Here is a 26374-nt window from a genome sequence, read left to right as displayed (position 1 = left end):
TTCTGAGGCACGCGTCACTAATTACCATAACAACAGCACAGCCAGCACGAGTGTGTCCGACCTCCTCAAACGCCGCGCACACACACACGCACGCACGCACACACACACACACACACACGCACGCACGCACCCACACCCACACACACACACACACGCATGCACGCACGCACGCACACACACACACACACACGCACGCACACACACGCACGCACACACACGTATCACATCACAGCTGCTGCTCTACTTCAAAATCGAATTAGGTTGTGTTGAATGATATACTTGCTCGCAGATGTTACTTTTGATATTTCATAAACCGAGCATATAGACCTACGTATAAACAGTTAAAAAACGTTATAACGAGTGTAGGTGGAATAGCTGGAGGGGTTTTGTCGACCGCAACAGATGCCGGTTGGGTGCGTCCGGGCGGTTTGGGGTGGACAATAAGTGACCATGTGCCGCCTGTTAACATACAGCTGTTGTCGCTGACCCACACAAAAGCGTCATGATGATATTTCCCCACCCATCCTCCAGAGCAGGGCAGTCTGCGCGTCTCTGCATGCAGCACTGCACAACAAAAGACACACACACACACAGAACGGTCCACATAAAACGTATGGCTTCCCCGGCCCCGGCGGCCCGCACGCGCCGGTGGATCAAGGTTATATTTGGGTTGGGGGGTGTGGGGGTGATAAAAAGTACAACCTACTATTTACTTACGTTTTTATAATTTATTGAGGCAAAATCTATTTGATTTTGGGTTTTATCTTTTATTTTGTAAATAAATTTATTAAGGAACATAACAGCTGTTATTTACACAATGTATAAACTTAATACAACAAATAATTAATTCACAAACTTCAAACTTCTTACTTTTCCAATATATATATATATTTTACTTATATAACACATAACTACATTGCTATATAAAATGTAAGAAATATAGGCTACTTGAATTTGCAAATATTTTGATTTATTTCTTACTCATTTAAAAGAGGGGGACTAAAGATTTGCAATGTTACATTTTGTAATATTTCACACACTGTTTTAAAGTAAGTTTCGTCACCTTTGCATACTTCAGCCACTCTGTGGCCATCTGGTCTAAATACCTGTCACTACAATTCTCTGTTTATGCCAGCAGCAATGTGGCCAACTTTAACCCTACCTCAGACCTCATCAGCCCCGCTGCCACATCGAGCAGATCAATTTAATCAGCCCAATATTAGGCCATATGTCCCCTCTGACGTCATCCGGAGGGGGGCGAGATGTATATAACTGTGCCCATTTATCAAGACATTCAATGAAGACGAGCCGCATCGCGCTGAAGAACGGAGGTGAGAGGGCTGTTTTCCTCAATCACACATGACTTCTACGGACGTGCCGAGGATTTAGTAGAACGTTTCTTATTTATTTATTTATTTTCTGGAACTCTAAACACGAGGACGTTTGGAAAGTAACGGATGAAGATACTTGCGTGAAGTTTTGGATTAACTGGGACACTGAGCAGGATGGCGCATCTTTCTTTGTACTGTCTTCTGTCTCTGTCGCTTTTGCATTTGGTAAGGCTTATTTGATTCGCATGCTCATTCTTTACTTTAATTAAGTGTTTTGTTTATTTTTGTTATAAATGCATTGTTTATTTGTATCAAAAGAGGCAATACTCACCTGTGGTTTCTCTATTGTTGGACAGGTGGCTTCATCGGGAGTGTTTGAATTGAAAGTTCACTCGTTCATAACATCAAGGAGATATTGTAGGAGAACTCGAGATTGCAACATCTTCTTCAGGATTTGTCTTAAGCATTCAGAAGACGTGATCTCCGCCGAACCGCCGTGCACTTTCGGAACCGGTCAGACGAGTATCCTCCGAGCGGACCAGAGCTCTATAGCCAACAGCGCTGCCATCCGCGTCCCTTTCCACTTCAAGTGGCCGGTAAACTTTATTGACGTTTGTAATATTATACACTGGATTAAGTCTAGCAAACAATGGTTATTTTTGTATGATGTATTTAATCAGATGGTCTATATGTAGGCCTAATAATAAAATAGATAGACCCATATCAATTTTATTACTGCATAACGTACATAAGGTGTCCTCAACCAACTACATAGTACAGGTAAACAATCGTAAACAAATGTTTACATGTCAGTTCATTAGAAATAGATGTGAATATCATTTGAAATATGATATTTAATTGCTGAGATGGTATAGCTTCTCAGTTTCATCATCCTGCAAAGACCACGTGAAGATCTGCTCTATTCTTGTTTTTAATAATCAAATCTTCTTTTAGGGGACATTCTCTCTTATTATTGAGGCATGGAATGCAGAGTCTCCCAAAGAGCATCATGACTACACAGGTGGGTCACCCTGTTTCCAAGATTGTCAGAAAGGAAAGATACTGACGATACCTCACTAAATTACAATTTACATTATACAATATGCAATTTACAAATGTATTATTTATTCGTACCTTTTTCTACCACAGAGAATCAAAACAACCTGATCAGTCGTTTAGCCACGCGGAGACGCCTGGCAATCGGGGAGGATTGGTCTCAGGATGTTCATTTTGGCGAACAGAGTGAGCTCCGTTACTCATATCACGTTTTCTGCGATGAGGGTTACCACGGCGAGGCATGTTCAGATTACTGCCGTCCCCGTGATGACACGCTGGGACATTACACCTGTGATGAGAATGGAAACAAGGAATGCCTGGAAGGATGGCGGGGAGACTACTGCTCTGACCGTGAGTGCCACCTGTGTGTTTAGCTTTGTGTGTCAGATGTCTGTTCAGTCCCCCGGGACAACATGTCTGGACTGAAAAGAAATAGCCCTTCCTGATTACTCTGTATTTATATGTGAGTGAAGATGATGGTGTGTGTTTGTTCAGTGTTGGAACCTGAGCAGCAGGGAAACATCCCCGTTATCTAGTCTGTGTGTGTGCCTGATGGAAGCTGAGCAGCTTCTCCAAAGCTTCTGCACTCCTTTTGTTCAGCAGAACAATGAAACTCAACGATACACACTCTCAAATCATTCTGTGTGTGTGTGTGCACGCTTGTCCACAGCTCACATACAAAAGAGTGCATTACCTCTGTCAGCTCACCAGCTGCTGGCCCCAACACTTAACACACCCATTCATCTGCCCACTCCGGGGGGCGGGGTTTGTCTGTGTGTGGTGTGCCTGACCCCCCCTCTCTTTCTCTCCTCCCACAGCCATCTGCTCTGCCGACTGCAGCGAGAGGCATGGTTACTGCGAGTCACCTGGTGAGTGTAAGTGTCGTTTGGGGTGGCAGGGGCCCTCCTGCAGCGAGTGCGTGCATTACCCGGGGTGCCTGCACGGGACCTGCTCACAGCCGTGGCAGTGTGTGTGTAAGGAGGGCTGGGGCGGCCTCTTCTGCAACCAGGACCTCAACTACTGCACCAACCACAAACCCTGTGCTAACGGCGCCACCTGCACCAACACCGGACAGGGAAGCTACACCTGCACTTGCCGGCCGGGTTACGGTGGCACAAACTGTGAGCTGGAGATCAATGAGTGTGACTGCAACCCCTGCAAAAATGGAGGCAGTTGCAATGTAAGTCGAACGTCATATGATCATTATGACATTAAAGGTCTAATGTGTAATTTTTTGGAGGTTCTATTGACAGAAATGCAATATAATATACATAACTATGTCTTCAGAGGTGTATAAAGACCTTACATAATGAAGCGTTATGTTTTTATTACCTTAGAATGAGCTATTTCTATCTACATACACCACGGGTCTCCTTACATGGAATTCGCCATGTTGTTTCTACAGTAGCTCTAAATGGACAAACTGCTCTACAGAGCGCGTTACGTAAATTTGTTATCTCCTTCTGCAAAAAAGCGAAAATGTGAAAACATTTTAGTTCTGTGTGAGCCTCCATATTGCAACTCGCAACCTCACTGCTAGATGCTGCTAATTTTCATACACTGGAGCTTTAAATATATGGTGGGGTCTAATAGTCAGAGACCACTAATGAAACAAATGAGTTTACATGGTTAATGTCATTAAATTGATTGTCATTATTTTGTTTAGTTTCCTATAAATAGGTCTTTTTACCTAATTTATATAATATTCTTTCTTTATTTTATTGATTTTCAGGGGCATTGGGAGATTTGCACAATAATGCCCCCTAAGGTTAGATTATCATTATCAAAATGGGGTGTGTGGTACAAAATGGACAAACCGCTAATTTTTTAGGGTATTTATTTGACAAAATTGTTTGGCCAAAAGGGAAAGCTCAGCACATCAGGAAATATTCGGTTGTTTATTCTGACGTCACGCACCACCATATATGGAAGGTCATACTGTTTCCGGGTCCAAATGCTCAATAAGATGCTATAGGCAAACAACAAAAAATGCTAATATACGCTCATGGCGAGCTGTAAAACTATCGGAAAACCAAGATCCTAACCTTTATCTTTGTAACGAAATCCGACATGGCCAGTCAGTGATTCATTTTTCATAATTTATTCAAATATTGATGTCAGAGGTTCCGTAAGCCTGCAGACTGTTGTGTGAGTTAATAAATAAAATATGGGATGTGAGTAAACAGTGCTCATTAATAGCTGTTTAGGGTGTAGCCCCGCTTGAAATGAATAGATGCTTGGACCCGGAAACAGTATTCCTTACATCACCATTTAACAACTGAATATGTTTTATTCTAATATACAAAACGTTCATAGAAAAACAAAAAGCTCACATGAAAAGCAAACAGTTTTATCTGTTATTAATATTTGTTGATGCTCTTGTGTAGTAATAATTAATAGTCATTCTCTTGGGCTATATCTTTTTAAACCTTCCACATATATTTATTCAGAATATTTAAAATGTTTCTAGTCACTTATGTACATCTTAAATAGACATCTCTTCTTCAATATCTGTTCAAAAGCTAGTAAATTCAGATGATCAGATGTGCTTTATTTGCACTTTTCAAAAGTTATTCAAGCCTTAAACTCCTTAGTGTTTCAGCTTCATTAAAATATGTATTTTTTCCTTCTCTGTAGGATCTGGAGAACGATTACTCCTGTACGTGTCCTCAGGGATTCTATGGGAAGAACTGTGAGATCATCGCTATGACATGCGCAGATGACCCCTGCTTTAACGGAGGCACATGTGAGGAGAAAACCACTGGTGGCTACGTCTGCCGCTGCCCCCCAACCTTTACTGGATCCAACTGTGAGAAGAGACTGGACCGCTGCAGTCACAAACCATGTGCTAATGGTGAGATGGAGCTTTTTTGTATATAACCCTGTTGAAAAGTAATGGTGGTCACCAACAGTATCTCTAAAAGGGAAGTTTTAAACTTCTGTTCTCTTTGGTTAGCCAGCTTTTTTTGAAAGACCAGCAATATTTCATGTGACCTAATCATTAATTGATAATTGAAGGCTCATTGAACGAAACAACACTTATTCCACCACACTCTCAGGATGATGTGTAACCTCACCTCTTCTACTATACCTACTCTAATGCAACGCTGTTGTCTCTTTTGTTGAAGGTGGCGAATGTGTGGATCTGGGTTCTAGCGCTTTGTGTCGTTGCCGCCCTGGTTTCACCGGCTCCCGGTGCGAGACAAACATCGACGACTGCACTCGCTATCTGTGTCAAAACGCTGGAACCTGCATTGATGGCGTAAACGACTACACCTGCACCTGTACACTAGGCTTCACCGGTAAAAACTGCAGTCTCCGAGCAGATGCTTGTGTCACAAACCCATGTCTACACGGGGGAACATGCTTCACACACTTCTCAGGGCCGGTGTGTCAGTGTGTGCCTGGGTTCATGGGGCTGACCTGCGAGTTCCCTGTGCAGGGAGGTTTGGAGAAGATGGCCCCTCGAGCTGCACAGGCCTCCCCTTCAGCCATGGCAGTGTCGTGTGTGTTAGGTGTGCTAGCTGTGTTTTTGGGGGGGTGTGTGGGGCTGGTGGTGATCAGGAGAAGGAGACATAGGTTACATAGACAGCAACTGTGCGATTCTGTGTTTAATGATTTGGAGACAGTGAATAATATGGACAGGCAGCATTATCCCTATGACAGAGATTCATATAATCATTCTGTCAGTCAGGTGAAACCCACCAACACGGAGGGCAGACTCAGTCTCTCATTGGCCGGATCTAACACACTGCCTGCAGGGCAGGACTTCCTGTGGAGTGCTGGAGGAGGGCTCAGATGAGTGTGTGTTAATACGAAGCTAAACACACAAACTCTCATATGCATTCACATGGGTATCTGACAGAAAATAATATTGGACGGCTGATGTGTCCTGTGGTGTGACATGCAATACTTCATCTACAGCTATATTAAACAGTAATTTGCAACTTCTTTTATAAATATTATGTATTGTTATGAGACTTTATATTCATTATGATAGCCTACTACAGGTGTCACACCACAGGATTATTTAAAATAAGGTAATGAAAGTAAAACAATGATTAAAAACGGGGAAGAAAAATTGTGACTTGTTACAAGACCTACACACTTTCCCTAACGCATTTACAAATACATTTTAAGCAAAAAATCTATGTACAAATTACATGTCCACTCCCCACTTATGAAAGTACACGCATGAACACATACACAGAAAGACACAAACATGTCTTACACACACTCACATGCAGGGATTAAGAATTTGGATGTAGCACTTGCTTTTGTCTTAATTTTTATGAATGAATGAATGAATGAGCAGGTGAATGAATGCATGAATATGTATTAACAACTGAATATGGGATTGGACCTTTACCATCTGTATGGGTGGACGACTCTGTAAACCAAAAAACAATGAAACCAACATGCACACGTGTGCTGGGCTCTGTGAATAGAATACAGACAGAAAACCGAACTGCTTTAGGTTACAGAACTCTAGATACAGAGAACTAATATCTTTATACAAAGATCAAGGGATTAAAATAACTCTGTACAAAGAGAAGTAAATGAAATACCTCTATTCAAAGAGACAAAAGTAAAACAGAAGAGCTGGTTTAATTGCACTCCAGTCTAGGCTCAGTCTGTATAAAAGTAATGAAAAAACTGTCAAAGACCTTTTTCTCAGGAGGATAATAGTTTCAATTCTTTATTTTTACTATTTCACCGAATGTTTGTCAGAATGTTTCACTCAGCTGAATCTGCCATGTTGTCATTCTAAAAAAATAGAATAAAAATATGTAGAGAAAGGAAGCTAGCAGAACACAGTCAGGAATATGTTTAAACAACGTTCTTTAGACCAAATGGGAAGGATTTGCTTAAGTTTTGTATAGCGTATTAAGCAGCGTGTTTTCTTCCTCTAATGAGATGGGGAAATGTTCGTAATTGGATCGTAAAAATGTTAAATTACATAAAATCAGATTTTTCAATGGAGTTTATGTCTAATGAATGTTTATTACTTTTGCTAGATTAATTTAATCCTAAATTTACACCTAAGTTTCTATTTTGCATTTTGTACTTTTGCTTTCAATCATTGTCATGTCTTTGTAAAAATTTATGTTAATTTATTTTGTACATGTACTTTACTTTAATGAAAATCTGAAATAAATTATATAAGAAACATCTAGTTCTCTGTGTTCTGTCTACAGACAACACTTGCCTATAAAACAAATGAAGGGTTTATTCTGTTTTTAAAAGTTCATCAAATCATGTTTTTTATTATGTCATGTTTTTATTGTGTTTTATTTTGCTAGTTAGCTATATTTTTATGATTACATAATCAAAACAACCCAACTGCAGTTTGATTTTTAATTGTTATTATTATTATTTGAAACCATGTTTTTGCAAATTAACTTAGCCTACTTGCTCACAGATTTTTGCTTTATTAAGTTATTCATACATTTTTATCATCTTAATATCCGTTTCTAACCATTAAAGTATCAGATAAACTAGTGCTGACTAAGCAAGCGTCCCGTTACTGTAAATCTCCAATCATCTCACAGAGCTCGCACTCTGAGCTCAGCTCCGCTCCGCGCGCTCGATCATTCCCCGACAAGCGCAGACTAGTGTAACATGGCAGAGGAGACACATGCCAGTCATTCGCCGGATTTAAAAGAGATACACGATTGTAATTCCCCAGGTTTAGGTACCGCTCGAGAGCACGGGTTGCACCTGCAAAAAAGACAAGCGCGGGTTACGGTCAAATACAACCGCAAGCAGCTTCAGAAAAGGCTGGACGTGGAGAAATGGATTGACGAAGCGCTCGAGGAGCTGTACGAGGGCAAGGTGAGTGTTCACGCACAGGTGTGTGTTGACGCTGCGCCAGAAGCTACAGGCAGTGTTGATTGATTGGATGTGATAAACCAAATGCATAATAATGAAAAACACATCAGAGGTCGTGTACGAGGACATGTCGACGTCGTACGTTATTTTGAAAGTTTTGACTGCTGAAATGTTTCCTTCTCCAAAATATTGACCACACTGTAATTACCTAATATACAACTCTCAAGTTAGACTCAAGATTGCACGTTCGTCTTACTCTCGTCTATATTTCTTTAAAGGGATAGTTCACCCAAAAATGAAAATTCTGTCATCATTTACTTACTCACCCCCAGGTTGTTCCAAACCTGTATACAATTCTTTGTTGTCAGTAACCAAACAGATCTCAACCTCCATTTACTGCCAAAGGGAAAATAAATACTATGGGGTTCAATGGGGGATGAGATCTGTTTGGTTACTAACATTGTTCCAAATATCTTCCTCTGGGTTCAGCAGAACATTGTTTTGGGTAAACTATCCCCTTAATTTTAATAACTGTCATGGTCTTGCCATGTTGAATAGTAAAAAATAAGATTGTTTGGTGATGTTGTCCTTTAAGATGGCATTTTAAAACCACGACAGAATGAAAGTAAATGAATGTTTGCTTTTATATTGGAATATTTGTTTGTCTGATTAATAATAATATACAGTTTTACTAACATGTTTTGAAAGGTCTGCCTTTCTGTCCTGTTAAAACATTTTGTTTCCAAATCTAAAGGATGATTAGGACATGTGAATCTTAAAGACCTTGTCCTCCGAGTTGAACCGAATAAATCTCTCTATATAATTAACACTAACAAAGTTTTAAAAAAAGTGTAAGAGTGATTAATGTTGCGCCATATAAGATGTTCAGATATTGATGTTGACTGCCCATAAAAGGTGAGGAAGACCAGGCTTCAGGATGTACCGGGGGAGGTCCTGCTTACTCTCCCTCAATTACAGAGGGGGATCACTTGGTTCTACTGCTACCTTACATGGACACCCCCAGAGAACCAGTCAGCAACGGCAACAACAAGCCGGAAGTTAAAACATAAGCTGTTTGGGTTATGAGGCTGTCCCACAGTAACACAGGACAGTGATGTCCCTCTGGAGTTGTGTAATGTGGTCTGTTATCTCAATTTCCTTTTGTGCTCTTGGGATTCAGCTGATGCGCATGGACAAAGTTTTCCACTGCGATTATGGAATATTGAAACCTTGAGATGCTTAATTGCTGGGGTGTCTAATACCATGAGCTCTTGAAACTTGGAGAGATACCTGAGAGTGAGGACATGTTGGAACTTCAGCAGTTGAGCCATAATGCGGTTAGATAATATTAGTCACATAACATTTTTGAGGGATGTATTTTGGTTTTAAATGATGAAGGAAGTGTATATTGAAATAACTTTGTTGTTGTTTGTTTATGTTGGAGGACATGCCAGAGGAAGTGAACATTGATGAATTGTTGGAACTCCCAAGTGATGAAACACGAACACAGAAACTACAGGTCCCATAATCCTCTCTTCTCACTTACACTAAATCCTATAGCCTACTTCTTGGCACATTAGTTTGAAGTCCTTATAATGAAATAAATTTGCAAGGTTTGTGAATATATTGAAGGCGTACTGTATTGTATTTTTTTTTAATGATGATTTTGAATGATTAAAGAGTTTTAATTGTGGTTGTTTTACAGGTGCTTCTGCAAGCCTGCACCAGCAATACTGAGGTACTCTCTCTTTCTTCCTCCTCTTTTCTCCTTCTGTTCTGATTATTCTTTCACTTTTTCTCAGTACCCATCTATGGTCTCTCTCTCTCTCTCTCTTTCTGAGGGACATTTCAGTGGCTGACACTCACTACCACGTTTTCTCACAATAGTCATTTGTTCTCTTTCTTTTGCTGTCTTGCCCTCTCTCTCTCTCTCTCTCCTTGTAATTTTGCTCGCTGTTATACAAAGACATTCTTTCATTAGGACTAACAATGTTTACTCTCAGTTTTTTGTTTAGCGTGTACATGATTGTTACTATTGTGTGTGTGAGAAGCGCAGAATGGCGCCTGTGTGTGTATCGCTGGGTAAGCTAGTGCTGATGTGCTGACACATCATGTTGAATCAGCAGTGAGGATGGAACAGACCACTTAAAAACACAAACTACACACATAGAACACTGACATCTGAAGAAACGTGTTCAGCTTCAATGTGTGAGAGAGACATACCAGGGCGAAATTCTCAGCATTCCAAGTTTGACTGTTTGATTGTGAAACATACGCTGACCAGTAGACATACACCTATGTACAATGTATTTATTTTGTGCTAGTTTTTGCTAAATGTGAATTGTGAGGGTACCAAACTTGTGTATGCTAAGATGCTAAGAAGTTTATGTATGTGTTCTGAGCAGCAAGATTTTTGTGTTCAGGGCTTCATTGCAGAGTTGTTGCAGAAGCTGCAGGGTCTCCATAAACAAGACGAGTTGCAGAATGAGGGAGTAGAGCATCCTTGCCTCCATACGTACCCTCATCACCATGGTAACATTCATCATCACAGAGACAACCATCAACACCGAACCCATCAGACACTGTGATTGCATCCCGGTGCTGAGGTCTGGAACATTGTGGTCAATGGACTGAGCTGCCTAACACACAGACTCTGAAAACATAGGATATCTAACTAGAAAAAATAAGGCCAGAGGTTTATGTTTACAAATTTTAATTTTAATTAACTAAAGTGAAGTTGTGAAATAATCACCATCAGTGCTGGCATAAATTAATATATGGTTATGTTTGCGTTGCTCATGCTGTTGGCTGACTGAAGTTTGATTGACTGCAAACTTACGTGCTATTCTCACTGTGTAAAGCTAAATCTGGTAATATTGATTGTTATAAAGGAGTTTTTTCTTCACATTAATATTCTTAAATCCCATACCCTGAACAGTTGTTAATGTATGGGAATATTAACACTTTTATTAATATTTTAGAAACTGGTAGATTTGATTGAATAAAATGTTAATAAAAAAGTAACCATTATTTTGAATTTCTGTGGTATTAATGGCAGAAGAGTGGGTTTTATGTTAAATACGCTGTGCTATAACGTAGCGTACACCAGAGGGCAGAAATAACACACAGAAGCAGAGGTACGTAGACACGCACTGAAAATAAACGGTCACCAAGTACATTCAAGCGAGGGCATAAAGGTTAAAATTATGAAAGATTTTTCGGATAAACTATTCCTTTAACTACAAGTTGTAGAGGCAAGATTGATTGCTATTTCTTTTTTCTTATGTTATGTTGTTTGTCAAAAAAATGCAAATGACAAAAATCATAACTGTGCTGTTGACGAACAATTGTGCTGTTTGTCAACAGCATTTTATTTTTTGTTTATTTTTTACATATTATATTATATATTTTTAGAAATTTTAATTTCTCTTTCCTTTTTGAGAATTAGAGAAATGGCCCTAAACGGATGTTTAAAATTACATTTCTTTGCAAATCTGTTTTTGTGCATGAACTGTTGCATTTCATTTACACAAAAATTGTATGATGGTGGTTCATGAGCTGCGTTCCAATTCACCTATACATAGTATGCACTAAAAGTATGTACACTTTTTGTTATGGAAAAGTATATACATAAAAATACTGGGACATGCGTATTGAAGTGACAGTTGTTGGCAAGACGCACACTGTGTATTTCAGCTTTGCTTCTTTCATTATATTTTTTATGTTATGTATACTATTTCTATGAATGAACTTACTAATTCAATGAAGACACTAATTAGATTTTTTTTATTTAGAATTATGGGCAATATTAGCTGTTTATTCACTATGGATCTTAGATCAAGTGGAATCAAAAGGCTCTATTGGAGTCCTACTGTGTGAATGGCTGTATACACTCTTAAAAATATGCTTCACAATGCCAGATAAGAACCTTTTTTGTCTAAATGGTTCCATAAAGAACCTTTAACATCGGGAGAACCTTTCTGTTTTACAAAAGGCTCTTTGTGGTGAAAAAAGATTCTTCAGATTCTAAAAAGGTAAGAAAAAGATGGTTCTTTAAAAAAACATTTGACTGAATGGTTCTTTGTGGAACTAAAATGGTTCTTTATGGTATCGCTGTGAAGAACCTTTTAAACCCTTTATTTTTAAGAGTGTATTAATATTGTATATTGAGTGTGCATATAAATGTGTACACGTGTTGCATGTGTGTGTGTGAAGATTTGTGTGTGTTTGTTTAGGGAGGGTGTCTCTTTTTCCTGAGGAAAATCCCTCATCATTTGGTAGCAGTGTGAAGGCTGCCTCCGACATTCCAGCAGAAGGCCCAAATCTTGGAGAGTAAAACACACACACACACACACACACACACATACAGGCATACTTTGTCTCTGTCTTACTGATAGGCTCTCTACTTCACTCACAGACGCTGGGATGGATTTGCCCTGAGCTGACTGCCCACTTCAACATAAGGTAAGATATGTGGTGTTGTATGTTTGTTTAAAAAACATTTATTGTTTGTTTTTGTAGTGAAATGAGTTTTTTTTACAGTTTTCTGTCTAAATCTAGCTGGTGCATTTCTCAGATCATTGCTTCAGATGTAAGGTTTGCATATATGTACACATGTGCATGTTTTTAGAATTGAAGTGAAATTTTAAGTATAGTAAATAAAACAAAACAGTAACAAGTGAATATAAAAGTCACCACAATTAAAAAAAAAATACATACTAAAATACAAACACAAATAAAAGAAAAACAGAACTATGTCATTTATTGGTGTTTTACAAATTTCCATCTTTTGACAATATCAGATTCACATAGCTGTTCCCTGATTTTAAATAGCTATTAAAAAGTGTGTGTGAAAAGATTGAGATGATTATAAGAAAAAAGTTTTTTTTTTAATTAATAATTATGAATTAATTCTTTCTCATTTTATTCTCATCTAATTTTGTTACTAAATTAGTTGAGACAACTTTCTGGCAAAAAATGGTCATGCTTGGTAATGTTTGAAGCTTTAATATAATGTAATTCAATGTCATTTTTTATGTATTTGATATATTTTTTCTTGTGTATAATAATCTGTGTAATTTTTTTTTTTTTTCTTCTCTTATTGGTGATACTGAATTGTTTTACAATAATGATTAAATCAAATCACCTAATGACAAGGGGCCAGTTGCATAAACCGTCTATTCTTGCAAGTTAGCCATCTAAATTTTTTCTTCAAGACTGCTCATAACTTCTTTACATCAGTTACATAAAAAGATAGATTGGTCTAATTAAAATCTAACAAGTAAGACTGGTTAGTCCTAAATAATTGCTAGTCAGTTAAACTATAGTTGTTAAGACACAGTGCTCACTTAGCGGCCTTATACAACTGGCATGTTGTCTGCTGTGTTTTGTCTTAATAAACATATTAACCCCAGTAGCCAGAAGAAAAAAACAGAGGCGAGATACATGGACTGCCCTGCACACTGATATTTATGCTGCAGAGTGCATTCATAGACAGTTATACAGTGTGAACACAGCCCATCCTGACATTGGTTTTAACGAAATTAACTTCACTTGCAATCCAAAATTGATCATCAAATAATTGTATTAATTGCAGTAATTGTGAGGGGATCTTTAGTCTTTGACTGTTTGTTTAATTTTAGTCTCTCTTTAGACAAACAAATATTATTAGAGAAATACACATCTCTTTCCTTACAAGAGCAAAACCATTTACACATGGTTTACAAATGGTTTTCTTTCCTGGCGCCGGTATAAGAACTAAAACACTGACCAAGCTTTCACTTGGGATGCTTTAAAAACAAATTAAGAAATATAAGCATGTCTGCCATAAATTACAACTTAATGATAATTGAGCAGTTTCCCTATCAGTTTGATCTAGGGCTTTTTTAGTTATCATCCAAAATCTTTACCACATCAGGAAAACATCTCAATAATGCAAAGCAAAGATTCTAGAACTCAATCAAAAAAGGTCCACCACAGCACCAAATCAATGGGGTACCCCAATATTATTTCAAATATCATCAGTAATCTTTAAAACACAATGTTAATTTGTATGAAAGGGTCTGCAATTTTTTTTACAATTTGTCCCATGCAGATTGTCTGTAACAGATCTAGATTGTTGCATTTTTGTTGGTAGATGCTTCATTGGTCCCGTGAGAGACATTCCAGAAAGAAAGTGAATGTTTTTTGTTTTTGCGTGTGCTTGAGTGTGTATGTTCTGAAGAAACCCTGAAGACAGGAAACTATTCTGACACATCTGGATCTGAGATTTGATTAGAGGTGCTTAAAAATTGCTAACGCATAGACAAACACACACATCATGCTGTTAATGCACTCCGCTCACCGGAATACTGAACAATGAGAATGCAACAAGGCAAAGTCATTTAGTAGTGACCTGTTAAAGGCGGTTTGAAGAGGTTTCGACTCTGGTTACCTTAAAGCAGGATGAATAGTTGACTATACTTGTGATAAATTAACAATACTTTTTTATTTTTAGACTTTAGATTTAACCCTAAATTAAACTAAATTGAAATCGGTTGTTCGGTGACACAACTGTTCTTGGAGTGCTGTTAGAGAATATTTTTTTACAAATGTATCATGGCTTAAAGATCCAGTGTATGAAATTTGCAACCAACGGCTCACTCCACTCCTCCCTTTCGAAGCACTACGGTGGCTGACACAACACTAAGATGTCCTCACATTTTCGCTAGTTTGCCAAAGGAGATAACGTTTTTACGAAACACGCTCTGTAGAGCAGTTTGTCCGTTTAGGGATACTGTAGAAACAACATGGTGAATTCCATGTAAGGGGACCTGCTGTGTATGTAGGTAGAAATAGCTCATTCTAATGTAATAAAAACATAACGTTTCTTTCTGTAAGGTCTTTAAACACCTCTGACGACATAGTAATGTATTGCATTTATGTTAATAAAAACTCCCCAAAAATTACACACAGCACCTTTATATATGATGTTACGCTGTTATGATTCATGTATAGCTCATTAAAAATGAAAGTAACTGCAGTGCATTTTTTCTTCTAGTTAACCAGCGCCAGAATGCCCATCCTCAAGAAGCTACCTGGCAGGTTCAAGAATAACCAGAGCAATGGCGATCTCGTTCAAAAGAGTAACCTTGCTAATGGTGAACTCATCCTTAAAAGTAACCATAGCAACGGGGAACTCATTCTGCCACCATCCGATCTCAATCCGTTTGAGGGGGCATGGGCAGGCATAGGGTGGAATAAGGAAGACGGTGGAGTTTGGGAAAACGGACAAGACTACCAATCTCAGGTGAGTGAGGCACTGGAGAATGAGGCAAACGCAGAGCAGCGTGAAGTGTCGAAGGTCACCGAAGGATCCAAAGAAAAGAGAGGAACTTTGGAACGCATCTGTGGCTCGTCACCGCTGAAGACCCTGGGAAAGTTAGGCAAGGGGCTTCGCATCACCGGGAGGAATGTGTGGGGTGCTGCACCTTCACTACGAAGCGCCACTCTCCCGGCAACACCTTCCTCGGATAAGAAGAAAAAAAGGAATTATAGAAGAGCCTCAGAGGAGATCATGACTTTACTAAGGTGAGAGTGTGAATGCGATGTGTGTTGTCTTCTCGATTTCCTGTCGGTAGAGCATGATGCTAGCAAAAACAGTCATGGGATTGATTTAAAAACGCATTGATACTAAATGTCTCCACCGATATGATAGCCGATTCAGAGTGAAATCTGCCGATACCGATTCTGAAAATTAAATTAATATTTATCAACTTTCTGAATGTTATTAATTCATATAATGACTATTAATATTGAAAATTAAATTGGTGATGTTTCTTAACATTTTCTATATACAGAGCACAAAATCATTGCATTTTCCTGTCTTTGATAGACAGGATATATCGGCTGTTTTTAAACCATCGGCCGATAGTGTGAAAAATTGCTTTTATCGACCGATACCAATTATTGGCCGATATATCGGTGCATCTCAAGTTTGATTCTCAGAAAAATGCATGGACTGATAAAAGTTATCCTCAGTTTTACTTAGACCAAACTCCTTAGGGTCTGTAGATTAAAGATGCATCAATATGACCATAAATGTGGATCCATTATTTCTGTGATGAAGTTGAACATTGTATGTTTTCTTCTCTTTAGGCTGGCAGGTCGGCGTAAAGAGAGCAAACGCAGAGACAGTCTGCCTACTGGTGATCTGAGCACTGAAAACGATGAAGACAGTCGCAGACGTCCCTCGTTCCTCCGTATGGTCAGTCTGAGCAAGCTCAGACGAGACTCACTAACAAACCACAGCTCCCAGGAGTCCGAGCAAGAGCTCGTAGAGGAAGAACAGCCAGTCAAACGCAGGGAGCCACTATCAGGTAACCTGTGTACTTGTTTGTACTTTTTACTGGAACTTTTTTACGCTCACATGTCAAAGGTCTCAATGTTCTACCCATAATACATTGGTTTAACGATCAGTAACATGGTCCAAAGTCTCAGTGAGTCATCGGCCAATCAACAAATACTTCCGCAGAGACAGGAAATTGCACACCTTCCTTGTGTAGCAGATCCTACCTGATAAGCTCCTCACCGAAAATCGGAACTGTGCACAGTCTGTTCCAAACACAACAACACACAAGTGTTCAAACACATGGCGGAGGCAAGAAACGAAATGAACGTCTCTCTCTTTTCCACTTTTAGTGTTGGAGATCTTGCAGTTGGTTAATCAGCGAGACCTGCTGCTTGCCGACACCCACATTCAGGAGCTCGAGAGGGAGTGTGAACTTGACCCCTCCCTCTTGACACAAACCACAACCACACCCACTTCGACCACATCCAGCAGTATCACTACTCACACATTGACCTCATCTCCCTGGTTCCCCCTGCTGGCTGTTACAGGCAGTGATGATTCCGGTCCAAGCATGTGGGACGCCGGGCTACGCAAAGTGAAAGACGTTGAGCTCCTTTACGAGGCCCTTCAGAGAGAGATGTGGGATGTGGTGAGGGAGTCGCTACGGCAACCGTGCACCGGACCTCAGCTGGGTCTTGTGGTGCTGGTCATACAGCAAGAGGAACAAGCTGACAAGGTCTGGGCCATGCATCAAGAGGCGCAGTCCAACCTTCAAGCTGAAGATCATTCCGAAGACCGCCCCGTCTCATGTGAGGGCGCGCGACCATCCAAGCGACCCAGGAGGATGCGTCAAAGGTGGGTGGAGGCAGTGGTAGAGGCAGCCAACTGGTGTCTTCCACAGCCGGGGGGCATCGCTGCAGGTCAGATGGGCATGTATTTGGAGCGTTTGAGGGGCAGGGTGGTGGAAGACATGGACGCAGCACGTCGCAATGTGGTGGCGGTGTATCCTGAGGAGTTTGCCGTGTTTCAGGTCTACATGCAGAGTTATCACAAGGCTGTTGCCAAACGGCTGAAGAGCATCACTTGTGGACCCATTCAGATCACAGATATATATTCGCTGCTGGACTGGATCTACAACATTTACAAGAGGTACATGCATGCATACAGGAGCGTGAATGCGACGTGATGTGTGTTTTCTTTTTTTAAACATCCTCCCTTCAGTCTCTTTCACACAATTATGTCTAATCATCCAGTGGAAGAATTTGCTCAGGTCTATTAATAACAGCTGCATTGTTTATCATAAACAACACCGCTGCTGAATACCTGAGGGAATTACTGTACACAAGAAAACAACACAACTTCACACAGTCTGTGATTGTGGATACATAAAACATTTATCTATACGCACATACTCTGACATTGTGAATTGTCACAGGGACGTCTTGGCTACAGTTGGAGCGATGGGCACCATAGTGTGTGAAGCTCTAGATCCTCTTCTGCCAGATGATGTCATAGATCGGCTGGAACAGGACTGTGTCGACAATGTTTGGGTAATCTTAATTCAAATCATGCATCGATTACTAACATCTGGAAACAAACCGTTCAAATAACTCCCATCATGCTCTCTGTGCTCCAGGAGAAGGTGACTACTGAGCTGTCTCAGGTTTTGGAAGAGGAGGAGAAGCGTTGGGCTCAGAAGTTGCACATTGAAGAGTATCAGTCTGGCCTTGCCCGATCGATTATACAGGTAAACCACACAGCATCAATGCAGTGACCATGTTTATTTGAAAGTGATGCATGCATGCTTTCTATTTTACTTGTTTACTTGTACTTATGTACTGTATATTGGTGTGTATGTGTGATTGTGCCTAAAGGGACAGTTCTTCTCCAAAATGAAAATTCTGTCATCATTTACTCACCCTCAAGTCATTCCAAACCTGTATGACTCCTGTTTCTTCTGCATAACACAAAAGAAGATATTTTTAAGAACGCTGTTATTTTGAAGATAACTAAACAACACTGGCAACCATTAACATTCATTGTACGGACACAAAACCACAGAGACATTTCTCAAAATATCTTCTTTTGTTTCACAGAAGAAAGGGTCATACAGATTTTGAATGACATGAGAGCGAGTATATGATGACAGGATTATTATTTTTGTCCCTTTAAAAAAGTCCCTTTAAAAGATATTTGTGAATGTCTTTTCATATTTCTCATATTTCTTTGTGTCACATTATGTGTGTTCCAGAGGCTAAAAGTAGATTTGGACAGATCAACAGCTGTCAGTCAGCCATTAGGAGCCCGCATTGCTCGTTGCACCTTGAATGGACTTGCAGATTTTCTGCACAGGTGAAATGGAAGAGCATACAGTATGATCATAAACACTCTGATGATGTTGAAAGTCATATAAAAAGTATAAATAGTATTATATAACAGTATGAATATAAAAACAAATAGTAGAATGTTTTGGAACTGATTATTATGATTATTGACTTTTAATGACTATTCATCAATGGTATTTAGACACTTCAAAAGCTCCAGAAACATGAAATATATATCTAATAAAATATTTATATATGTGTGGTTGTATTTCAGTTTCCAGAGAAAGGTTGAGATGTTCCACAACACACAGTCAGAGTTTGGGGATGGTGGGGATGGTTATGTCTCCAGGACAATTGCTCTTGTCAACTGCGTTCCACCATTCAGGTTTTTCATCTTTATTCTATATATCAGTCTAGTCCAGTCTTTCCCAACCTGTAGGGATGGGCGATTAATTTGAGAGGTGTAAGAAAAATAGTCTTTAGTTTTTATTAATGTTTTTTGTATGGTCAACGTTTTAATTTTGATAAAGGGATGTTCCTGAGGGGAAAATGGTTTATTCTAAGAATCACCAGGGTTGATATCATGTTTTATTTTACTCATAATATTAATGTTCTAAATTTTATTATACATAAACATACATAGGATTGTAAAATAGTTTCATTGGTAACTTACATAAAGAAAAAGGTCTATTTTATAATTATTGGCTAATTGTTGAAAAAGTCTTTAAGTAATACTACATGTTAATGATAATAAAGACTATGAGTTTGAGATGATGTAAGTCTGTGGGATTTTAGAGTTATGCTGTTTTGAACTGTGTAGGAGTTTTGTGGAGCGCTGTCGTCTGTGTGACACTCTCGGCAGTGAGGACGTCTCTCAGCGAGCTCATTCCTCTCTAGAGCGAATTGTCAACCAGTCTGTGCGAGTTCTCGCTGACATACTGTTTGAACATATCAGGGTGAGATATAAGCACATATTCACATTCCGCCCACACGATATGGTTCTCAATGCTTTAATTGATGATTTTTCTGACATGTTTCCAGCCATTCTATGATAAGCTGGTAAAGAGGAAGTGGCTAGAGAACACCGAGGCCTACGAGAGCATTGAGACATCCATTAAACAGCACTTTAAAAGGTTTCGCAGAATGGACTGCCCTCCATATCAGGTATGACTCACGTCCAAAACACTATGCTCTTAGACACACACTCACCGGTTGGTTGGTTGACTGATTGTAAATTTGATTGACAGACATTGGTGAATGAGGTGCACAGGCGGGTCCTGGTTGAATATGTGCGTGCCATCATGAGAGGGCGGGTCATCTGTACATCACTCAAAATGAGGAAGAGAGTGGCATTCCGTCTGCAAGATGAAGCCAAACAACTCAAGGCTCTGTTTAAAGATCTGGTGAGTGGCTCTATCACGCAGTAGTTTTAATTTAAAATGTGTTAAAAATAATAAATGAATGATAGTTAACATGAAATTGGTTATGTTTTTCAGGAGTCAAATGCATCCTGGTTGGACAGTGTGATCGTTCACCTGGCAGACATCATAGTGCTGGAAGATACACCCTCTATTCAGATGGAGGTTGGAGTTTTGGTGAAGGAGTTTCCAGATATACGGTAAGACCAGCGGACAAATAAAGAATATTTCCATGAACATATAATGATTCATAAGAATGGCAGTGGTTACTAAGCGATTCTGAGGAAAGGTCAGGCCTCAGGAAGAATTTACAATCACTAAAGCTAAATGATAAAATAGAAGTAAAATGTAGAACAGGATGCACATTTCACATTTAAGACCGTAAAAGGAAGGAAAGCTTTATGTTTATTATTAGTTATAAAGCACTCAGCAGACATTCTAGCTTTTAGTATCAATTTTCTATTATGTTGCAGGTTAGTTTTATAAAACTGCACATTTTTTTAACTATAATTTTTTACAGGATAAAGAATGTGCTTGAGGATTATTAAAATCTGAAAAGTGTCAGATGTAAAGGCTTGCGAGTCAAAGTCATATGTTTACGAATCTAAATGAAGTCTCAAGTCAATTGCTTTTGAGTTCAGAGGGTTAGTTCACCCCCCCCCAAAAAAACTGTGATCATTTATTCAATCTAATGTCGTTCAAAATCTCTTTCTTCTGCAGAACACAAAATACGATATTTTGATAAATGTCGCATTGGTTTTGTGACCATACAATGAAAGTCAATGGAGGCCAATGTTGTTTAACAACCAACATTTTTCAAAATATCTTATTTTGTGTACTGCAGAAAACATGACCATACAGTTTTGTAATGACATGATGGTGATTAAATGATAAAGGAATTTTCATTTTTGGGTAAACTTTCCCTTAAATCAAATCTCAAGTTATTTTCTTTTCAGACTTGCAACTAAATCCCACACTTGACTTTCTGTCTCTGGCACTCAACGCTCTAATTTACAGCACTTTGCCCTTTTACATAACAAATGCATTATTGCAATTTTGCTGAACACTTTTAGACCTGCGGAAGGGTCGCACCTGAACCCTGTCGTCTTAAAGTGCTTTCATTCATGAAAAATCTGACATGTTTCCCTCTCACTTCCGGGTGCAGTTGAGGACTATTTTTCACAACACCTCGCTGTTTCCTGAGGTCATTCTAAGAATGTCTGCCTGAAAATAGTCACTGAAGTGCTCTATCTCGGTGCCAACTTTCCTTTATGTGGAAGGGACCCAGTGGACGGGAGGCAGCAGCAGGCAGTAAACAGGGGAATAGGTGAAATGTGACCCCACTTAGTCCAGTGTTTTTGTTTGGATGTAGAGAGGTGTATGTGTGTGCTCAGTCACCGGCTGGCAGTGCTCAATGCTTGCTGACGCACGGCCCTCCCCAGTAGACAGGAAGTGGCTCTGGAGTACTTCCTGTTCCTGCCAGGTCACAGGAGACTGACTGGTGCCACGCTCCTATCAAACACACACCCACACAAACTAAAGATCAAAAGCAAAAAGTCGAGGCTAGCTAACTTTTCTTTGTGCTTAGCACTCCTTCCTGTTTTTGGCTATCTATGATAAAGTGTGTCACAGATACACATTGTCACATTGTTATCTATATGAGGGACAAGCCATCTTTGCAGTATAGAGTGCTGACTTTGACATTATGAACCAAGATGACCAGTGCTCAGGGACAGACACATTACAAATAATCACTTTTGGCCTACAGTAATAGGAATCACACACTACTTTTTAAGCATGTTTGTGACCCAGTCTGTGAAAACCCAGCTAAAGTCATTATTTGTGATGTAATGTAAAGAACATTCTGTGAAAATAAACCTTGATATCTTTCATCGTGTCAAAGGTTGAAATCCTGGCAAAATCATATTAAGTCAAGTCAAGTCAACTTTATTTATATAGCGCTTTTTACAATTTTCATTGTTACACATATGAACATATTGACTATAAGCAAAACATTTAAAGCACACATTTAAGATAAGGGAGAGAGAAAAACAGTTCAAATATTAAACAGACTATAATTTCCTATATGTAATATTAATTAAGTAAAACTTTAAAATAAATAAATATTAGATAGAGATTGAGACTTTAGCCTGGTTTTCAGACTGGATCACACTTTTTTTTCTAAAATATTGTTTTGATCATAAATCACTGCCCACTTCCTGCATGACTGATTCATAACACTTTGATTTTCGTTGTTTTAGAAAAACTGTTTTACGATATTTACATGAAGAAACCTTTGTCCATACTGTCAAACCTTTTATCTTTTCTCTTTAATAATAAAAAAGAGCCATTTAAACAATTCAAACTAAATAGCAGTTTATTTATTTAGCACTGTTTTGTTGAACATCTCCCCTCACAGGAGGAGACACATCTCTGCTGTGTTAAACGTCCGCGGGATGGTGCATCAGACAGACCGCCAGGAGATCTTAGCCGTCGTCCGGGACTTCGAGACCAGCGACATCTCCATTAATCTGCCCAGAGATCGCGCCCTCTTCTCTGAAATCGCAGTGGCCAAAGACATGCCTTGTCTGGGGCTGGTTCTGATCCGCTGTGCTCTGACTGTGTCATCGTGGGTCGGCAGTGCCAGACCGCATCGTAAACACAGCAGAAGGAGCCGGAAAGAGAAGCACGCAGACGGGAGACCACAGTTGATGCGCACAAAGCGTTTTAATGAGCCTTAAAGATGATACAGTACAGCATAACTACACAGTACAGCATTCTATTTAAAAGATAAACAACAAATACAACACAATAAATAAATGTATTGTTTGTATACAACAACATAAGAATAAAATAAGTAGGGGAAGGTTTGCATATTTATCTGAAAACATTCATTGTTGACATCCCTGACAGGAAAATTATTAAATGAATTGTTTAGTCTGTTCTGTTCTCAGTCAGCTAGATGAGTATGCGGGCAGAATCTGGTCAAAAGGGAGAACAAGATGAGAAGTAAAATCACAATAAGGCCTGTCCTTCAGAACACAGCTGCAGTGAAATAAACCAGTGGGCACTTCAAAAGACAGGAAATATTCTATAATTCTCAGGCTTTTAACAGACTGTTAATAGGCTGCTGTGTACTGAGTATCTGGATCTCTGTTGTGTGAACAAACCCATGATTAAAGCAGAGTGGCACAGTACTTTAAAGTACTTTTACAGTAGTACGGTGAAGATGTGCTAAAGCTGAGAATTTTAGTAGTAACTTGTATAGGCTGTGCTCAGTGCTTACAGAAACAGGCCGCATATACACTGCAGGTCTTGATGCCCATTTCCGATTTGTTGACTTTGATCTTAATTTTTTGATGACCAACTTACATCATCAAAACATTCCAAGGCATACCTGGAAGGCTAAAGAAAGTAAAATGGGTTATACAAGGTTTTGCTTTCATTGCACATTTAAAGAGTCATGAAAACAAAATACTTATGAAATGAAAATAGTCATGAAAAAAGTAATGATAGTGGTTGATATCTACCAAGGTTTACGTTGGTTACCAACGTTACTTTTTCAGTGAGGTATGACTTGCATAGATGGGGATATCCAATCTGTCTGCTGACATGATACAAATGCACATTTCTAATTTATTTCCACATACGGTTGCTGCCTAAATCTATATGTGCTTTTTACATGCCTACACGTTTGTGCCTCTTTTCCGATTTGTACCACACTGAAGGAAACCGTTCGGAATTGGATAACTTGAGCAATGTAGTGTAAATGCAAGAATCTCTCAGCATAGCAGAGGCATGTAGTGATGTCATCGGGTACAACAGTACATACACCTTTCAGTTTCAAATGATATGATTTAGACAAGAGCAAATATTAAAAAAGTTTAAACTTGATTGGTTTGTGACATTTAAACATGCTAATTCCTCTTTTTATGAGTGGCTTTAAATTCTGATGATCTGTTTTTATGTTTAATCTATACAACTCCAACACTGAGATTAATGATGAAAGATTCTGACAATGTACATGATATTTTTTCAGCTTTTAAGGTAAATAAGAAATAAAGACCCATTGAAATAAAGTAAAACCTAATACAAGTAGAATTTTTGTTGTTTTTAATTTAAAGGTAAAGTTCACCCAAAAGTTAAAATACTGTCATCATTTACTCACCCTCTTGTCATTTCAAACCTGTATGACTTTCTTTCTTATTCAGAATACAAAAGAAGATATTCTAAGGAAAGTTGGTAACCAAACAGTGCCGGCACCCATTCATTTCTCTTGCATGGACACAAAACCAATGCAAGTGAATGGGTGCCGGTTACCAACATTCTTCAAATGATCTTCTTTTGTGTTCTGCAGAAGAAAGTGTCCTTTTAAGTGTTCCTGGGGGAGCTAAAGGATGCCTTAATAAGCCTTGCAAAATTACTTGCTCTCTACAGGTTTATTTTTGTTGTGTGGATGTATGTGTTACCTGGGTTCAGGTTAAATTGAGGTTGAGCTCTGCCGCCTGTCAGCAGAGGGATGTTTTGGGTAACTGCTCTATTCCTGTTGTTCTGAGAGGTGCCAAACGAGTCCTCTTATCAGAGCCAAGTATACACACCACCACAGGCAGTCACTTCCTTTTCAACACAACAGCTCCGTTTTAGCCCAAACAATCTTGCAGTCACAGAAACGCGTGCACACACATACAAACATATATAGAACGAAAATAATAAAATAACCTTAAAATAGCGGGCATTCACTTTCAGTATTATGAAACTACAGAAGCTCCGAAATAAAAATTGTGCATTTAGATTTCCTCGATAAATTTGACATTTGCTTTTACTACATTTTGTAGATTAATGCAGTAAAAAAAAGAGGCACTTTAACCTGCAAGGTTTTTATGTCATATTTTCAGTGTTTAGTGTGATTTCATTTTTACCCTTTGATGTAATTTTTTTTATTAAACACTTTAATGTTTGTGCGTTATGTAAGGGATAATGTACAGGCAGCCGGATGTTATCACAGAAATAAGACCCGACAGTGTGCCGTGAAGCGGAGGGTCTTTTATCACACTGAAGCGGCTTATTTCGCGATAACAGCCGGCTGCTTGTACATTATACCGCTTATTACACGGCTACTTGCCACATGAGAAAAAAACTGGACATAACATGTGAATTTGAAATATTTTATTATCTCATTTTTACCGAATGCAGACCTTCCACGTTTATTTCGGTTTTAAAGTAAGAAACGATGTTCAAACATCACGAACAGGCAAATTGGTTTAATCATTTGTAAATATAATGTCATATATGTTATTAAAAGACATATTTATAATTCATTTTGTGTAATATTAAACTGCCCCTCTCAATAAACTGTGTTAGTTTTGAGCGGTTGCAACCCTTGGAATGTCGCGACTGGCCAATCAGAATCAAGCATTCAAATGAGCCGTGTAATAACGTGCATTATAATACAGCGCATTTTTAAAGTTTTTTTTGTTGCAATTTTTTACAGTTTACTTATTAAAGAAGTGTAACTATTAAAGCACAGCATGCATCATAACAGTGAAATCAAGGCAGGACAATACGTTAGAACAGCACTTTTATATGCCACTGCTGTGTGCCGCAAGGTACAGCATCTGCTAAATTTAACTATTTTATAATTTTTCCATTTCTCTCTGCTTTAAGTTGCGATTGACTTCTTTTCCATATCGTGACGTATATCCGATATATGAAACGGCTTCTGAAATTCGAAACAATGTAGGGCGGGCTTTATTTTGCCCTTCCCTTTTTGAAGTACGTTGGGCCTGGGGGGGGGCTAAAAATGCCTGGCCATTGGACAGTGAGTATAGTCCTACGTCGTTTTTGTTGCTGACGTCATGTGGTGAAGAGTTGTTGTTGAGAGGGGGAGAAGAGTGTTTTTGATTAAAGATTACAAGTGCAAATGAATTTTGAAAAAATAATGGTGTGCACGGATAAATCATTTTTAATAATCACTGCAACACTGTGTAAAACACTTAGAATTTTCCTGTTTAATTTCACGGTGACTCCCCAACTGGAAACTGCCGAGGGTTCTGAACGTGAAACACGGAAGTCACCCATGCATAT

The 26374-nt window shown here is 39.0% G+C and overlaps 3 protein-coding genes across 3 annotated transcripts; all 3 read left to right on the top strand.

The window, feature by feature from the left end:
* The first annotated feature begins 1338 nt into the window (after positions 1-1338).
* On the top strand, positions 1339-7500 carry dlb (deltaB). Its single transcript, XM_057323190.1, has 7 exons — positions 1339-1556; positions 1688-1927; positions 2286-2352; positions 2481-2738; positions 3206-3567; positions 5025-5241; positions 5516-7500. The coding sequence occupies exons 1-7, from the start codon at positions 1506-1508 to the stop codon at positions 6187-6189; spliced, it is 1869 nt and encodes a 622-aa protein (XP_057179173.1). The 5' UTR covers positions 1339-1505; the 3' UTR covers positions 6190-7500.
* Positions 7501-7962: 462 nt separating this feature from the next.
* ppp1r14aa (protein phosphatase 1, regulatory (inhibitor) subunit 14Aa) lies at positions 7963-11260 on the top strand. Its single transcript, XM_057323202.1, has 4 exons — positions 7963-8222; positions 9664-9738; positions 9925-9957; positions 10643-11260. Exons 1-4 carry the CDS (start codon positions 8010-8012, stop codon positions 10805-10807), a joined length of 486 nt encoding a protein of 161 aa, XP_057179185.1. The 5' UTR covers positions 7963-8009; the 3' UTR covers positions 10808-11260.
* A 928-nt stretch (positions 11261-12188) lies between these two features.
* Positions 12189-25671, top strand: exoc3l2a (exocyst complex component 3-like 2a). The gene is made up of 13 exons (XM_057323177.1): positions 12189-12683; positions 15259-15788; positions 16356-16576; positions 16899-17697; positions 17984-18098; positions 18185-18295; positions 18800-18900; positions 19147-19257; positions 19693-19828; positions 19914-20036; positions 20120-20275; positions 20369-20490; positions 22710-25671. Exons 2-13 carry the CDS (start codon positions 15274-15276, stop codon positions 23029-23031), a joined length of 2832 nt encoding a protein of 943 aa, XP_057179160.1. The 5' UTR covers positions 12189-12683; positions 15259-15273; the 3' UTR covers positions 23032-25671.
* Positions 25672-26374: the final 703 nt, after the last annotated feature.

The sequence above is a fragment of the Triplophysa rosa genome, linkage group LG2, assembly GCF_024868665.1.
Source record: "Triplophysa rosa linkage group LG2, Trosa_1v2, whole genome shotgun sequence".
NCBI classification, from domain to species: Eukaryota; Metazoa; Chordata; class Actinopteri; order Cypriniformes; family Nemacheilidae; genus Triplophysa; species Triplophysa rosa.
This window is presented reverse-complemented; position numbering and strand designations above follow the sequence as displayed.

Excerpts from the sequence above, each read along its gene's own strand:
- exoc3l2a (XM_057323177.1), top strand. The coding sequence starts at position 15,274 with ATGCCCATCCTCAAGAAGCTACCTGGCAGGTTCAAGAATAACCAGAGC. Across the intron at positions 17,698-17,983 it reads ATCTACAACATTTACAAGAG|GGACGTCTTGGCTACAGTTG; the intron begins GTACATGCATGC and ends GAATTGTCACAG. Across the intron at positions 20,037-20,119 it reads TGGACTGCCCTCCATATCAG|ACATTGGTGAATGAGGTGCA; the intron begins GTATGACTCACG and ends TTTGATTGACAG.
- ppp1r14aa (XM_057323202.1), top strand. The coding sequence starts at position 8,010 with ATGGCAGAGGAGACACATGCCAGTCATTCGCCGGATTTAAAAGAGATA. Across the intron at positions 9,739-9,924 it reads CACGAACACAGAAACTACAG|GTGCTTCTGCAAGCCTGCAC; the intron begins GTCCCATAATCC and ends GTTGTTTTACAG. Across the intron at positions 9,958-10,642 it reads CCTGCACCAGCAATACTGAG|GGCTTCATTGCAGAGTTGTT; the intron begins GTACTCTCTCTT and ends TTTTGTGTTCAG.
- dlb (XM_057323190.1), top strand. The coding sequence starts at position 1,506 with ATGGCGCATCTTTCTTTGTACTGTCTTCTGTCTCTGTCGCTTTTGCAT. Across the intron at positions 2,353-2,480 it reads AGAGCATCATGACTACACAG|AGAATCAAAACAACCTGATC; the intron begins GTGGGTCACCCT and ends TTTCTACCACAG. Across the intron at positions 5,242-5,515 it reads TCACAAACCATGTGCTAATG|GTGGCGAATGTGTGGATCTG; the intron begins GTGAGATGGAGC and ends CTTTTGTTGAAG.